Below are 16,384 nucleotides of genomic sequence, written 5' to 3'. Positions count from 1 at the left end.
CGCAACCAACTCGCTGGACTTGTAATCCACTTATTTAGACCCAGTCAGGAAGGTTCAGTTCGTCAGGAAGGTTCGAAGTCCACCCAAGATAGAAAGCGCGTATATGCATGTATAAGTGCATTTAAATCATAGAAAAGTTGAAGGTGATTTATAGCACTGTACTTTAATTCACCTTAATTAAACACCGTTATGTAATAGCAGTCTAACTTGATTGAAGCCTCAATCATACAAAGCTTAGTACCTTGTTGTGCGGTGTGTTTCACCATCTTAATTAACCAACAATATCATGTTTGACACAAAGTTAATTATTTAAGTTCGGAAGTATATGGCACAAGCATCCCATATATGAGGTAGGATATGTTCCATATCTGCGAGATTGTTTCCATATAAGGATTTGAGGGTCCCCATATAAAGAAAGAGCATCTATATAAGGACGCAAATACGACTATATATAACAGTATATGGCACTATATAAGGTACCTTATGGCCGTATCTGCCCGTATTTGTGGTCTTATACGCCCATATATAGCAGTATATAGCGGCATATCAGGTTTCCCATGGTCATATCCGGCCGTATATACGACCATATATGGACCTATTTAACTGTATATGATCCCATATATGAGTATATACAGCCATATATAAAATATATCTGGCCCATATCTGCCATTTTCGTAAGGGTAGTTAAAAAATTGCTGTTAAAATGGTCAGCAAGAGCCTGACCGGATAATTCAGAGCCCTTGTAGATTATTCGTTGAGGTGGCGCATTTTTCGTATTGCGATGTAACAAGTTATTGACAATTTTCCAGACAGCGTCTGAATTTTTTATTCTAACATCAGAGAACAGTTTTTGATGATACACAATCTTAGCACGCCTAAGCTCAGCATTTAGTTTATTTCTAGTTTTTTTGAATAAGCTTAGAGATTCTAGAGAGCGGTTATTTAAAAAGACATGGTACAACTTGTTTTTGCGCTTTATCATTCTTTTGAGCTCTGGCGTGATCCATGGCTTTCTTATTCGTTTAGACTGCTTAATGTTCTTGAAGGGAAAGTGCTTAGAGTATATGTCTACAAAAACCTTGATAAACTCTGAATATGCATTATTTGAATCTTTTATATCGAATATAAATGACCAGTCGTGTACACCAATGTCGCATTTGAAAAATTCAAGAGCCTCGTCTGATATGTACTGCACTGTGTAGGTTTCAGTTTCGTCATTTTTGTATTTTGTTTCTCCTTGATAAGAAATAAAGATGGGGCAGTGATCGCTAAGGTCATTTGCAATTGTTCCAGCATCTGAAACATTGGATTCAATATTTGTAATCAGGAGATCGAGACATGATAACGTAGACACTGTGATCCGAGTAGGGGACGTTAAGTTAACAAAACCAGTTGACTGAAGTATGACGGCAAAATTGCGTGCTGTGGCCGTATTATCTAACATGTCTATGTTAAAATCTCCCCCGCATAACAGCTGTAGTTTGTTTATGCGAACATAATCCTAAAAGTTTTCAAAGAAGTTTAAAAATTGGGTAATATTCCCGTCGGGAGGTCGGTACACTACAGAGATGATTTCTCAATTAGCTTGTATTGTCAGTATTTCATAACTTTCATTTACCGTGGAAAATTCAGGAATCATATGACATTCCAGGCGTTTTTCAATGTAAACAGCAACACCGCCTCCTCGCCTATTAGTCCGATTTATAAAGAAATTGTTGTACCCAGGAAGATCTAGCCTTTCACTGTGACTGTTATACCATGTTTCAGTAAACATGAGAATGGTAAAGTCGAAATGGAATTGCTTAATAAAAGCATGAATTTCGTCATTTTTATTTTTTGCAGAACGAGTATTTAAGTGCAAGAGTGAAATAAGTGACTGTGGTTAAAGCCTGAGACGGTGGGGAAGAATGAGATCATGGTACCTCATTCTGAAGGACTAGTTAAATTTGGCTCCTGAAATTCGGCAGATGCACCTCCGCTTATCTTCAAAAGGTCCCGTTCTTCGGAAATGTATACGACCTCAGATTTTTCAGACCTTCTTGCAAGGATTTTTACATTGTTAGTCCAAACCGACTTCCATTTGTATTCGTGCTTCCTTTTCACAGCCATTCCGAGAAGTTTCTTTTGAGCTCCGCAAAGATGCTCATTTACATAGATAGGGGTCATGTCATTCAGTCCTACGTCACTGTTGTTTAGTCTTACTTTCTTGGCTTTCTTCAGAGTTGAGCTTCTTTTTGCCCGGGATTTAAATTGTACAACAATACTCTTTTTATCGGAATTCCGCGCAGGCACCCGGTGGCAGACCTCAATGTCGGATTCGCTGATGGGCTCATTTATTGCAGTTCCAATGTGAGACAAAATGTCAACAATGCTTTCATTTTCGGTTTCAACGACCCCCTGGATTTTAAGATTTGAATTCCGCGAGTATTGTTCTAAATGAACCAGTCTTTTTTCCATGTCCGACGTCTTGGTTTCTAGCATCTGACATTTAGAACTAAGTATCTCGTTTTTCAGTCGCTCAGCTTCGAGTAGCTTCTGAAATTCCTCGATTTTCGAGTGTGCAAAATCAAGGCTGTCAGTCATACTCCTCTGTTCTGTGCGCAGCTCTCGGATTTCGTTTCTCAAGTCTCTCTCCATTGCCTCTTTAAATCCCTTCATTTCCTGTCTATGTTCTTCTTTATACTTAGCAAACTCAGCCTTTAGCTCCTCTTTCAACTTCGTAAGCTCTTTCGAAATCCTTGAAACACAGTGCGGGAACAGTTCCAAACAAGCAAGAAAAACTCAAGAAAAAGTAAGAAAACTTGGCAGGAGCGACGACCAGAAAAATATGCAAAAACTAATAATTCAGAAATGTACTGACACCAACCTGTAGCAAAGAAATGCAGCACGCTGTTAGGCGATGTTGCTTGCATGTCGTCGCTAGTGCCAAGTGAGAGGAGCATCAACGGTGGCTTCTTTATGTAGTCCAGTGGCCTGCTCATAAGTCGTCAATCGCAGCGCGCTGATGGCAACGCCTCCCGGGCAGCTGATCGGGCGAGTCTTCCTCCAGGCACGTGCAGATGATTATTCCGTTTCAGGCGTTAATGCAGGCTGCGCATGCGTCGATGCCAACACCACACCAACACCAACACCAACCTGTAGCAAAGAAATGCAGCACGCTGTGTTAGGCGATGTTGCTTGTACGTCGTCGCTACGGCCAAGTGCCATGGTTAGGGCTGCCATGGTTAGGACTGCGCAGTGATTGATTATGTGGGGCAAAGAGAATTTAGAAACTTTCTTCGGTTCCCTGAGCATGGTTCTTTATTGCCCGGACTTTCTTACGACGGCGTGGTGAAGTCATTAACGGGCATAAAGCTTTCGCGTAAAATACATCCTCTAAAAAACAACGCACACCATACCCCATACATTGAAGAATCAGCGAAAACTAAATGAAATTTTGCCTAAACATTTGTCCAATCACTTAGACGAAAATCTTGTCGGGGAACATTCTCGCTATTTACAACACACATCATGCCCCATACATTGACTAATCAGCTAAGCTATATGAATTTTTGCCTCGAAATTTCTCCGATCATTTAGGCAAAGAAACAAAAACCTGTGAGGGAACTTTTCTGTAGTTAGTAGGGTATGGGTCCTTGTACGCCTCGTGCAGCAGCTTCTTGTTCGGTTTTTTGCGTTCTTTAAAACGTTATCCATAACTGTCCGCTGTGAGTGCAGCCAGTACTCAGCATAAATGCGTACTTTTTGCTCCAGTTAGCAAACTTTGTAAAGTTGTCCTGCGCTGTCGAAATTATTTATTTTGAAAGGAAGGTCTTGCTTAGTTCCCGCTTAATTGCCTCTACCTGCTCTCGTTAGCTTCGCATTATGTGCACTGTCAAAATGAAATCAATAAAAAAATGTATTCCTCTAATCATATCGCGAAGCCTCTAATGGAGCGTAAACGTTTTTCGCGGTGTATTTTTTACAGGACGGTGGATAATGTAACCATGCTGAACCACGCGAAATTTTCCTGTTATGCGGGTGTAGCCGGCATCCTCATTGGTTAATACTTATTCCCACTCTTATGACCAGCCAGAGAGTGCGACACAAGATTGACCGCCTTGAATAATGCATATTCATGCTCCGAATGAGCTGCGCTTCCAATCACTGCATCGCTAGAAGCGCTTGAATCATACGGCTCCAAATTGTATCGTTCCAGAATTTCTCTTTTAAAGGCGTCAATCAAAGGAACCTTCCCACTAAATACATCCCATTGACGGTTCTATGCTTTCGTTAGCCACGTATACTCGTCAGCATTAACGGCGTCGTGAACAGCCGCTCTAGAATCAAACCGCTTACGCGGCTTTTGTTTTAGAGCGCGTATTCATACATTCCAAGCAACGTTTTGCTTCACCATGTGACTGAAGAACGTAAGCCCAGAAATCCCACACTGCGGCACACGCACCACCCGCAATACAAGGTACTGGCTTATATAATGTGGTTTTGAGAAACACCTTTCTTCAATATTATTCAACGACCGCATTGAAGTGGTGCGTTTTTGAGACCCCAATTGCTAAATTAATAAATGCAGCACCAAACGCTAGAAGAGTGGCTTCGATAGAAACGCTGATTTAAAACCTGGAGAGAGCCCAGTGCAGTTGATCTCCAGGGTGAAACGTCGTTCGTTTTCGCATAGTTTTCTTTTTTTTCAATCCCAAAATTCCAATATACAAGTACAGCCTTCGTCGTCGGCAATGCACAATAACCGCTGCACCTTGTCCCTTGAGTGAAGTTTTTTTTATCTATCCGGGTTTGTAACAATTCCTCTCATGTGCCCGCTTACGCTCACTGCCGGACAACGAATTAGTGCCGCTGGCCACCACATCGGTTTCAACTTTATACCCGCAGATAATTAAATCTCAACTACTGCCTGCCTTCCGTTCTCCTCGCTCTCAGTTACGTTTAACTTATACAAAAGGCCGCTACTGGTGCCTTGCTAGTGCTGTACCTGCATTGGGAGGTACACTCATGACAAATGCAGGCAATATTTCTTCCCTTGTAATTCAAGCACATCTGTTACACAATTTGAGAATGATCCTCCCATATTCTCTGCAGGCGGTACTTCTGAAGCGCCCCACATTTCGGAGCAGTGGAAAGTCAGAACTGCGATAGCCGATTGCAGTGCGATATTTTTTCACAGCGCAGTTGCATTATTTATCCACACTGCCTATTGTCTATCCACAGTACTTTTCTCTCCAAGCGTTGGAAACCTGGAAGCGACAAGAAACTTCAAAGCGCAATGATAAGCAGCATGCATTACTGATCGCACTACGTCCGCCAAATATTTGCACAGTGGAAACGTTATCGATAATATGTGCGTGTGTGTCTGTGTTTCTGTGAGGGTCCGAAATCTGCGACTAACAATAGTGGGCTAGTAGTCTTTTAGAGGATGACACTGGCGTCAAAACTGCGATGTCTGCGCAAGTTTTAAGCAGAAATTCTGGCTTTATATCAGAAAAACAGGCTACTTTCTTGCTCAGTGACCTTCAAGAAGGTGTGTTTACTATACTTTTCTATTCAGTGCGCCGCTTCGGGATCGAAAAAGAAGGAAATTAAACTCTTGATGGCTTTCCGGCAGTACGCACATACCCCTGAACACGGAAAAAGAGAAGCCGCCATTCTGACGTGGTAGTCAGAGTTGTTCCATCGGGCTGCACACGGTCCGGTAAATACTACTATACCTTCTAACAGCCTGAAATCAATTTTGGGGGTGATGAATTGCGTGACGATTCTGGATAGATATCTCCATAAGTTAAGTGTTCGCTGCTCGAAGCTGCCCTCGGAGGGTTCACCGGCGCGGAACACCTGCATCGCTTGGAGAACACCGACCACGCCCACGTCGAGCTCTAGCGCCACCCTGTTGGAGTACAGCATGGGCTTCGGTCTCAGAGCTGCTGGCAGCATAACGGCATTCACGAGGCGGGGATAGATGACGTCGTTTTCGAGTTGATGGCGGCGTAAGATGGCTTCTTTGGTCGACGGTGGCTCGGTGAGCCGCCGCAGCGCTTCGCGTCTCTTCAGTACCGCGTGCATTGTTGTGAAGGCTGCCGAGGTAACAGATATTTTGCATGGCCGCCAAACGGAATGATTCTGCAGCGTGCTCATGGTGGTATTGTGGGCACGCAAGCTGGCATTACTGAAGAAAACAAATGAAAATCCTCCTCCTCTTCACTCATGCAAATCTTCAATGGGTTCTTCTCGTCTGCTCTCGTCTCGTCTGGTCTGAATGTATCTGATGTCAACGGGGTGGCGAGGTTGTTCAAGACAGGAGACCAAATTGGAGGCAATATCTCATCTGCTAATTTTAGGCACGCTGTTGCTACGCGGTTCAGTACAATATGAGAGAAACGGCCAATCTCCGTTGCATTACGGACGAGAATATAGATGAGGCTCACGTCATAGTTTTTTGGAAAGTTATCTACGGCCTTTTCTTTACGGCCTCCATTTCTGTGTCAAATACGGCCGACGTGTTTCGCATCTTTGAAGTAGAGGGAAGAAGAGCGTTCACGTAGTCGAGCCAATCGCTGCCAGCAATGTAACCTTTCATGAAGACAACCATGATGTTTCAGCCCCTTCAATAGCGCCATTTTCAGGTAAGAGCATGCGGTCGAAATCGGGGAGCTCGGCTACAGAAGCGGCAGTATTCTCCAGTGGGAAATTCTGTCCAGCGCCAATAGATAGCTGGACAATTTCCTTCACAAACCCGGACATTGAGGAGCTACCAGCTGCCTCGCCCAACTTTTCGCTCACTGTTTTCGCTTGAGACATATAAGCAGACTTGGCCGCGATGAGTGACGACGTTAAGGCTGTAGAGCGTTGTGATTCCTCAGAGCAGCAATAAACGCACGACATGGCGCAACACACAAGCTGCGTCCGTTGTCCCCAGTATGCTGGTGTCATTTGCAATGACGGTGGAAACTCCTGCGTCTGCGATCAACTGTGAATTTTTTCACGAAAGCTTAGCAAGATGCGAACGCTGCTGCCAACTGAACGAGGACAGGAAATTCGCTATCCTTTCTCTTCCGGCTCAAAAGCTGCCGTTGTAAAGAACTGAGCCTCTACTCGCTCACTCGTTCCACTAAATAACCGCTTCCAAAGCTCTTTGTTTTCCGCGTTCCCGCATATGTGCTGATGGAAGTTGTCGCATAGATTGACGCGGGTATTTATGAGCAACAACAAGAGGGAGTAATTACTGACACCCACCTGAGCGCAGCCATACGGCTACAAAGAAAAGATTTTGGTAGAGTGACTGCTCCGGTGAATCGGTGGTTTCGGGTTCGAACCCCGGACCAGGATGAATTTTTCTTCAACTACGAAGTTTTTGAGAAACCCGTATAAATTTCCTTTGTAGACGTATGGCTGCGCTCGGTTGGATGTCAATGAGTAATTGCTTCTTTATTATAATCTACTCCACCTTAAGGTTTCCCTTAAACATTTGACCAAAAGCAGATCTTCTGCGGCCAGTTCGCACTTGGTACTTGCAGCGTGACATGAGCGTTTTTTCATCTTGCCAGAAATCCAGCACCATGGGGACGACAACTGCAACCGCTACAACAATCACCCCTACATCGGAGAGGAATACTCGCCGCCAGGTTTGGTCCTTGCCGCTTGTCGTGTTCTTGTGAGTGATTTGTTGATGTGTATTGAACCAACTGAAAAATACGAAAGTTTGCTCTGCTGGAACCACGCTCCATTCGAAAGGAAGGTAAGAGGTCAGAAATACAACCGTTCCCAGCACATTGCTCTTGCGACCAAAAATTAACGTAAGAACAATGAATGCTGCACCTGCAATCTAGGAAAATCGCAACATGCCCCAGTGAAGACGAAGACAATACGCATGCAGCCACTGATTTTTGCAATCAATATGCAGTCTTACAGGACACAAAAAGTTAGACATTCTGGAATTTTTCAGAGCGTACTAAAACTGTAGATGGAAGTTGTTTTTGTAAACCGAGTAATCGATTAGGCGGGCAAAAAACGCGACATTGTAATCGCCCGGCATAATAAACTAAAATATTTGACATATTTCTGCTATTGCAGCAAGCGTGTACACTTCTGTTCGAATCTTGGAGGGCGGTCTCATCCCCAGTCTGCTTCATTTGATAGAATTTTAACACACGCGTGTTTGGAAATGATCCCTTTGAAACTGTGTGTTCAATGCGATTAAACACACATGCAAGGCTGTACCGATCGGCAAAAATTGGAGGAAACGTTTAAGCTCCGCCGTTAGGGTATGACATGATAGCATAATGGATTACTTCCTATGTACGCTGAATTGCTGGTAATCTACATTCAGAGATCCCTGGGAGTCCTGATACCGCTCCTTCCACAGTGGTGCAGCGGTTAAGCGATCCGCCTCTGCCCTGCGATGGCGGCTGTTACCACTGGTAGGCCTTGTGCAACCCAGATTGCTCTTCCCATGCGACCAATCATTAACTGCCACCTGCCATGGTGGGCCGTTAGCTGACAACCAGCTAGGATGGTTATGATAACGCCGCAAAGTTACGTGACCAAGGTGGCCACATTCCTTGTTTATTGCTTCTTGGTGGAGGTTTCATAGACTTTTCGCTCACGAACAACCTCGCCGATGAAGTCGTCGTTTTTTTCTGCGTCACGAGCTCCCTGTCGCTTTTGCGTTAAGACAACACATGTCGCAATGTTGCTTTTCAAAACAACTTTCGCCTTTCAACGCGCTGTTGCGTAAGATGAAGGTGCAAGCTATTTCCGGTTTGCTCTCGGCAAACGACACGCAAAAAAAAAACGGTCACCGCAAGAGCTAAGTAGCACTTGAGATGAGTATCGTGTCGATAGGCATCACCTGCCTTCCAAAATTACGCATATTGAGTTAAACCTTAGGAGGCGAATGTTTCAGAAGACGCGCTGAAAAGAGAGAGAGAGAGAGAGAAAAGGACGGAAAGGCAGGGAGGTTAACCAGGCGATGCCCAGTTGGCTACCCTACACTTGGGGAGGGGAACAAAGGGGAAAAAAGGAAAAAGAGTGGCAAGGAAATGAGTTGTCTAAGTGTCCAGCGACCACTATGTCACAGACACAGAGGGCGCGCACTGAAAACTTCAATATTATAGGCGGGAATGAAACCCCGAGTCCCTTAAGAAAGTCAGGAGCGCTTTCACCGCTTCCGTTGTCTGGAAGGTTGTGTACAAAGCCCCAGAGCGTTAGACTCTGTTAAAGGACGCGAGTCCAAGCGGAGCAGAGAAGCACTTAGTAGGCCGCGCTCTCGCTCAAAACGAGGGCAGTCACAGAGGAGGTGGCTGATCGTCTCGTCACAACCGCACTGGTCACACGCAGGAGAGTCAGCCATTGCGATGAGATGGGAATAGGCGTTTGTGAACGCCACTCCCAGCCACAGGCGGCACAACAGCGTAGTATCACCGCGGGGGAGGCCGAATGGTATATGATGTTGGAGCAAGAGGTTGAAGTGATGCGAGCGGGGTGACCAACCTCCAGGGGCAGACCACGACGTTACAGAATTCCACCAAACGGTGCCTTCTAGGAGTGTGATCACCTCTAAGTTTCGAATACCAGTGCGCAAGCTGGAAAGAGTGGCAAAAATCTTCAATAATTCCTTTCAGTTAATTGGGAATCGTATGGCTGGCTGTTTGTGTCTGCGCTACGGCATGACTCGTGCACCAACGCCACTGTTGAATCAGCGGAGGAAAGCATCACTATGGAAGTTCAAAGTTTTCCGAGGGAGCAGTTGAAGGAAGTTCTACGCGTTCCTGTGAGGCATTTCCTCTTTTGCACATAATCTCTACGAGTAGACAGGATAAAATCTTTAATTCAGTTGCATGCTGCACACTCTTATGGCAGTCTGCAAAGCCCGTAAGCCAATGATCAGGGCACGAATACCTACCAACTTTCCCTCCCAGCACCTCTAGCTGGGAACAGATACTTGCTGCTTCATTCCTACTGTATGACATTGTCACGTAGTGGTGACTGCAGTCCGGCGAGCAGGAAAGCAGCGAAAATGACTTCTAAACGAAACTCTTTATTTTGGGTTGACTTGCGCCCTCAAAGAACATTGACGCGGCGACGGTGTAGCAACAAGCATGGTTGGCGGTCGTCGAGCGGAATGCCGCCGCTCTCGGCCATGCGGAATTTATAGCTCATAGCGAACTTTCGAGATAAAGCGTGCAAAGTTACTAGAACATTCTGAAAAAACGTAGAAGCTGCTCCGCCTGGATAAGGTCAATCAAGAGAAATTTGGTCGCTTCTTGGATCACACACAAAATGAGAAAGCAGCGCGATGGCAGCCATGAAGAATGAACAAACACTACAAAGATTTGCGGCATTACTTCCCTCTCGAAGAAGCGTCAACCCGATGCTTTAAAATATAAGGCGGCTAAAAAAAATTGATTGTGCAAAAATAAACACCGAGTGTGTAATCACAGCGTCCTTTAGCGCGCATAATGGGGGTTTAGATGGACGGCATGGAAACTTCCGGTCGTACGTGGCGTCGCTAGGATGCAGTCATTTCGTCAGGGACTACATCGTCCATTTCACCTGGCCAACAAAGAAAATTGTACGGGCCGAAATAGCGGCGCACAAGCTTTTCACTGAATCCGCGGCGGCGAATGGGCGTCGAAACCCAGGCTCGGTCTCCTGGCTTGTATTCCCGGTTGCGTCTTCATACGTTGTAGCGTCTGGCGTCTGTCCGCTGCTGGTCTTCGATTCACAGTCGGGCAAGTCTTCGAGCTTCTGCCCCTTGGAGGTAGGCGGCGACATCCACTTTATCTTCTTCGGTAACGTTGAGCAGCATGGCGTCTAGCGTGGTCGTGGCCTCCCTGCCATGGACGAGCCTGTGGATCTGTGTGGTAACCTGCAGTTCGGTGTTTTAGGCGAAGACGATGGAAGGCAGGATGATGTTCCAGGTCTTGTGTTTGATATGGACATACTTGGCGAGCATATCGGCGATGGTTTTGTTCAGGCACTCGGTCAGTCCGTTGGTCTGCAAGTGGTATGCAGTTGTCCTCCAGTGGCTGGTTTCGGTGTAACGCAGAATGGCTTGCGTCGAATGCTGTTCATCTGTCCGTGACCAATACATCGGGGGCGCCGTGTCGCATAAGAATGCACTTTACGAAAAATTTGGCGACTTCTGCTGCTGTTCCGTTCGGTAGAACCTTTGCCTCGGCGTAGCGGTCCAGGTCGTGGGTTGCTATATTCATCCACTTATTTCCAGACGTTGAATTCGGGAAAGGGCCAAGCAAGTCCATGCCGATCTTCTGATGGGGCCTTGTGGGGTGCTTAGTGGGGTTCAGAAAACCTGCGGGTCGGGTGGGAGGGGTCTTTCGCCGCTGACATTTTAGTTAGATTTTAGAGCGCAGCTCTTAGGCACACCCGTTTCTGTGTTTCGCGGCGTCGCCGTGGCCGTCGCCGCTGCCGTCGCCGTTGTCCGTTGTAAACAGCAGTGGACAGACACCCTTTAAGCTACGAAAGCAATGGAGCGGCAGCTTGTAAAGGAGAAAGTAGAAGTGCAACCTCCTCCTCTTCTTTTACCTTTTTATTGCTTCTCTCAGAAATGGTAAAGAAAAACATAAGAGAATGATAGAGGGTGCCCGTACCAGCAAAGCTTTGCCAGGCTTAACGGCAATATAAGATAAATGAAAAAGAAGTAGATGTTCCAAAGAAGATGAAAAAAAAAAATTTAAGAGAAAAACCGAGCATTAAAAAAACTCACAAGGAGAGGAAACAAAATGCTTATCACAGCCAAAGAACAGGGTGCAGTCCGCAGAATAAATAATAATAAAAAAGAGAACACCGAACTCACAGCAAAGAGATGGTCACACTAACAGTCTAAACAAAGAACCGAGTGCCGTCCACAAAGAAAATCAGGAAAAAAAAACATATCAAAACAAGACAAAACCGAAGCCACAGTCATACAGTCAAGGACACCGTCACAGTCACACAGTCAAGGACAGTCACAGTCACAGAGTTAAAACACAGTAAACCGGCCACTACGAAAGCGCCTATGCCCCATAAAGGAGCACGGAGCTCTCCTCTGCGCAGAGCTTGGCGAAGAGAAATTGAAGGAAATATAGAAATCGGTGTGAATAAATAGGAATTGTGCTACTTATGTGGCGAACCATTTGAAGGAGAAGAGCACAAGCAGCAGGGTCGCGGAGACAGGAGGGGTAAACAGATGGTGGGATATCCGATGAGCAGAGAGATTTTAAACCAGAAACTAAAGAAGCAGTAACGGAACAATCCCGGAAGTAATGGCGAAGTTTTTGCATAAATTTTCACAGGAACAGGTTGCAGACGGAGACAGGCCAAATTTTTGAAAATAGAATGGAAATCTACCATGCCGAGTAAATAAAGTAATAACAGGATTCCTGGGTAGACGAATAGAGAAATATTAGGTGTTTCAGGGATCAAATTGAATAATTCAGTGCCGTCATTGTTCTCGCGCCATAAAATGCTCCATAAAAGAAGTGAGGAATGATGTAAACGGGAACGAACGCAACGACGTGAAAGGGGAGAAATATGTAAACTGCCAAACTGCCCGGCACTACCAGCAACTTGGTCGGCTAACTCTCTACCAAAAATTCAGGAATGTCCCCAGATATGAAATAAAATAAATAGGGCTAGAGAAGATAAATGATAAGAGATCTTTCTTAATGGCAATATTAGTCGGGTTGTATGAAGTAACTGCCGTTAGAAGTAAGTGCCGTTAGCGTCGGCGCCACCGTTTGTGACGGCAGATTCCGCAGCACTGCAGTTTTGCTTCGCTGTGACACTCGTCTCCGATTTGGAACAATTGGAAGAATGTGCCGAAGTCAGATTTCAGAATTCCGCTGGTGTCAGAACTGATAAATTTCTGCACCTCTTAATATTTTATATGGATTCCACTGTTATTTGCTTTCGGGATGAGTTTTACTTACAAAAGGCGGAAATTTGTATAGGTTCGCAGGTCGCACCTGTTCAATGCGAAATCACTCTGGTGTCATTTGACCGGCGCCTTGAAGGTAGTTTGAAGGACACAGGGGTGGCACGCATTTTCAGATACGTCGATGTGTATCATAACCTTCTTAAGGTACCTACACACTGCGCTGCTAATACACTTGTAAACCGAACTCAACTCTCACTGCTTTTGGTTCTTTATCCGGTGGTCTGAAATTCACGCATGAACGTGCAGTTCATGATCGACTGCAGTTTCTTGACCTAAGGCTTATTTTTATAATTGAGCATGTCTGTTGGGTTTATCAGCCGCGCACAAAGAAGTCACTTATGCCCTATGATGGTGCCAACTCCAAGCTGGAAAAGCGAGGCATAGGATCTGTTTGCATGAAATCGGCATTAGAAAATCATACGGCCACAAGATAGGTGAAAGCTTCCAGTGCGAGATTGGCCGAATTTCATCTGCAGGTTACACAACCCATCTTTTCATTGGCATGTCTGAAAACCTTTTGCAAACAAATTAAAAAATCGGACCATGCCAAACGCGAGACAGAACAGAAACCTGTGCAAGTTATGCATTATGTACACGGTCTTTCGGTCTTTTAACTCAATGTGAAGACAGTTACGTTTCGTCACGGGGTTAAGCTGGGTTTTTTTTCGCCTCCCTGCAAACTGGCGAAATTATGTCCGATGGTGACCTAGAAGCGTGTTAAGAATGCCTGTAATATCAAGCATGAAACCGTGCGCACACAATGCACTGCCATTTCTGTGTATGTGATTCCCTCAGCAATGGTCTTTTTTCACCGATTACAAAGCTGCCCTCCACGGCTTGTAAGCTGCTCTTCACCGTGAATCCCATGAACAACTGGTTGCGGAAATTCAACAACTACATCACTCTGCCATCAATGCAGGACATGACATTATCTACCAATGGCTAGAAGGGCACAGCGACATAGCAGGGAACACCGCGCGGATGAGCTCGCAAGAACTGCTCACCAGGACGGCGATATTGTGTCGATCCCCCATTCCAAATCAGACGCAGCATGCATGCTTCGCGCACTTGCGCGAGACATCACGATTGCCGCGTGGAATTCCGGCCGATTTTCCAATCCATGTTTAAAATCCTTGGACAAGATCTGAAGCTCTGCCTTCCATCCGGCCTACCACGACGTGAAGGAGCTTTATTGTGTTGCCTGTGGCTTGGTGTAGCTTTCACCAACCATTACTTTCTCTTGATCGGTATTGCTGATAGCCCTGCATGTGTCATCTGCGGGTATGATAAGACTATATCACACAATCTTTGTGACTGCATTGCCTACAGCGTCGAAAGGCAGTCCCTCAGCCGTGCGCTGGAGCGTCTAGACCCATGCCCACTGACAGAAATGAAGATCCTCGGCCACTGCCCGCGGTGATCGTCGGCGGTGAAGGTCTCAAAGGCACTGCTCCGCTTCTTGCGGACTTCTCGCCTGCATTATGGGCTGTGACTTCACGAATGGTAACTTTGATGTGACTTCAATTTTCTCTTATTCTCCTTTCTCTTTCATTTTTTTATCCCGTCATCTCCTTCCCCCGTATAGGGTAGCAAACCGATTATTCTTTCGGTTAACCTCCCTGCCTTTCCTCTTATTTCTCCTCCCTTGACGTGCGGCAGAGTGTTTGTGGGGCAAACCGGGAAATAATTCAATGAACGTGGCCCCCAAGCAAAACGTCACCCTAAAGAACAAATCTGGAGGTAACTTTTCGTTACACAGCAGCAGTTGCAAAAACTGCTACCCCGAGTTTAATGAAATTAGGTTTCTAGCTAAGGCTTAGGACAAGACCGAGAGAGAAGTAATTGAGGCCCTTTTCATTGACCTAAGGAAAGATAAGTGCGTTAGCACGCCTTCTATTCATGTTTCTAGGAACGAACAATCCTTTTTGGATGGTTGCATCTAGACTCTAAACCCGTTCGCCGCTCTGTACTTTAGTTTCAACTTTATTTTTCGCCCTTTACACGGTTTTTACCTCAATATCTCTGGTTTCTTTTCATTTTAAAATTTGTTCATGTTGTTATGCACTTTTTTTTCGTGGTTAAACACACTTCTTTCTTTTCACTGTGACCATTCATGCAGCTCTGTATTATCATGTTATTATGCATAGTTGTCAGCCCATATGAATGCCTTTTTTACCATATCTCGCCATGTGTTGATATGTATATATTCTTGGGTTTGTTATAATCTCACTTTGATATGCATTATGGCTCTTTCTTTTGTTTGATTCTTGGGTTCACGCCCCTTCAAAGAGCTCCTCTCTTGATATCAGCGAATATAAAAGTGCGTCAGGCTTGTCGTCATTAAACTTGAAATTTCTTTCCTGCCGTCTCTACCCCCTTCTTTCCTATAATATCTTTAGCGCACAGCCTATCAAATATGCTACCTCTACAGTCAGCCATGCGGCTCACAGGGCGAAGCGCATCCGCCCAAAAACACATGGCACAGCTCCAATCCGCTCTATAACAAGCTTTTTCATTTGCGTGAACTGACTCACCTGCATCACTGGAAAGGTGGGCTTTGGGGCGAGATCGCAATGGGTTTTTACAACCGCTGAAACACAAGGAAATTAGAGCTATTTTTAACTTTGACGTTGTGACAATTATGCTTGTGCACAGCCTCCCAGCAATACTAAAAATGTAGCGTTCCAGGCAGTATACGTCAGCAATCAGGGGAGACGGATTAATTAGTAAGATGGCCAAGAAAAAATTGACTTCTTTTACGCTCATGACGTCATCATTAGCATCATGAACAGCTGAACTAAGCCCACTACAGGACAAAGGCCTACCTAATATCGGTCCAATTAACTCTATCCTGTGCCATTTCCGATTATGGCGTAATGTACGAACTCAGAGGTGTCCGAAGGCGTGTTCACGTATGCGTGAACGGCCCTCTGCAGCGTGCCGTTGCTGCGTCGATTCTATGGCGCGACTGTCCGGATCCGCGCAGGCTAAACGTTACTCTCTCGATCGCATGCGAGGCGCACAGCAGCCTTACCGTATCCAACAGAGTAGCACAGCCTCTTTCCACGCCGGGAGAAAATGACGCAAGCCCTGCTTCGACCGGGCCGTAACCAGCTGTGTCGTCACTGTTGCGTGGTCGCGCGACTAGCTCGCCATTCAGCGGCTACACGAAACTCTGATTGCAAACCAGGCCAACGCGCAGTCAAGTATCGTACCAAACATCTGGAACGTAAAAGCAAACGTAAGTGCTTCGCAGCAGCAGTGTATTTTAGCATAGCTTGATCGGCAATCTGCTACCACAATCCCTTTCAGAAGGGCGCCAATTCGCGAGCGCGAGATGGCGTATGTGGAAGCTTCGGGCGCACTCCTGCCACAGCACAGGGGCAACCGGGTCTTCGCGCAAGTGGATCGGGGTAGCGTAACACGAATGAGGCAATA

At 45.6% G+C, this 16,384-nt stretch overlaps 1 protein-coding gene across 1 annotated transcript; it reads right to left on the bottom strand.

Moving 5' to 3' along the window:
• Window positions 1–1,923: 1,923 nt before the first annotated feature.
• On the bottom strand, window positions 1,924–10,782 carry LOC149333050 (uncharacterized). The gene is made up of 2 exons (XM_089557623.1): window positions 10,691–10,782; window positions 1,924–2,737 (listed from the first exon to the last, which is right to left on the bottom strand). Exons 1-2 carry the CDS (start codon window positions 10,780–10,782, stop codon window positions 1,924–1,926), a joined length of 906 nt encoding a protein of 301 aa, XP_089413749.1.
• Between the last annotated feature and the right edge of the window lie 5,602 nt (window positions 10,783–16,384).

This window comes from Amblyomma mixtum, chromosome 8 (assembly GCF_055824585.1).
Source record: "Amblyomma mixtum isolate Tamu chromosome 8, ASM5582458v1, whole genome shotgun sequence".
Lineage (NCBI taxonomy): Eukaryota > Metazoa > Arthropoda > Arachnida > Ixodida > Ixodidae > Amblyomma > Amblyomma mixtum.
The sequence above is the reverse complement of the archived record's forward strand: the minus strand, read 5'-3'. Positions and strand labels throughout refer to the sequence as shown.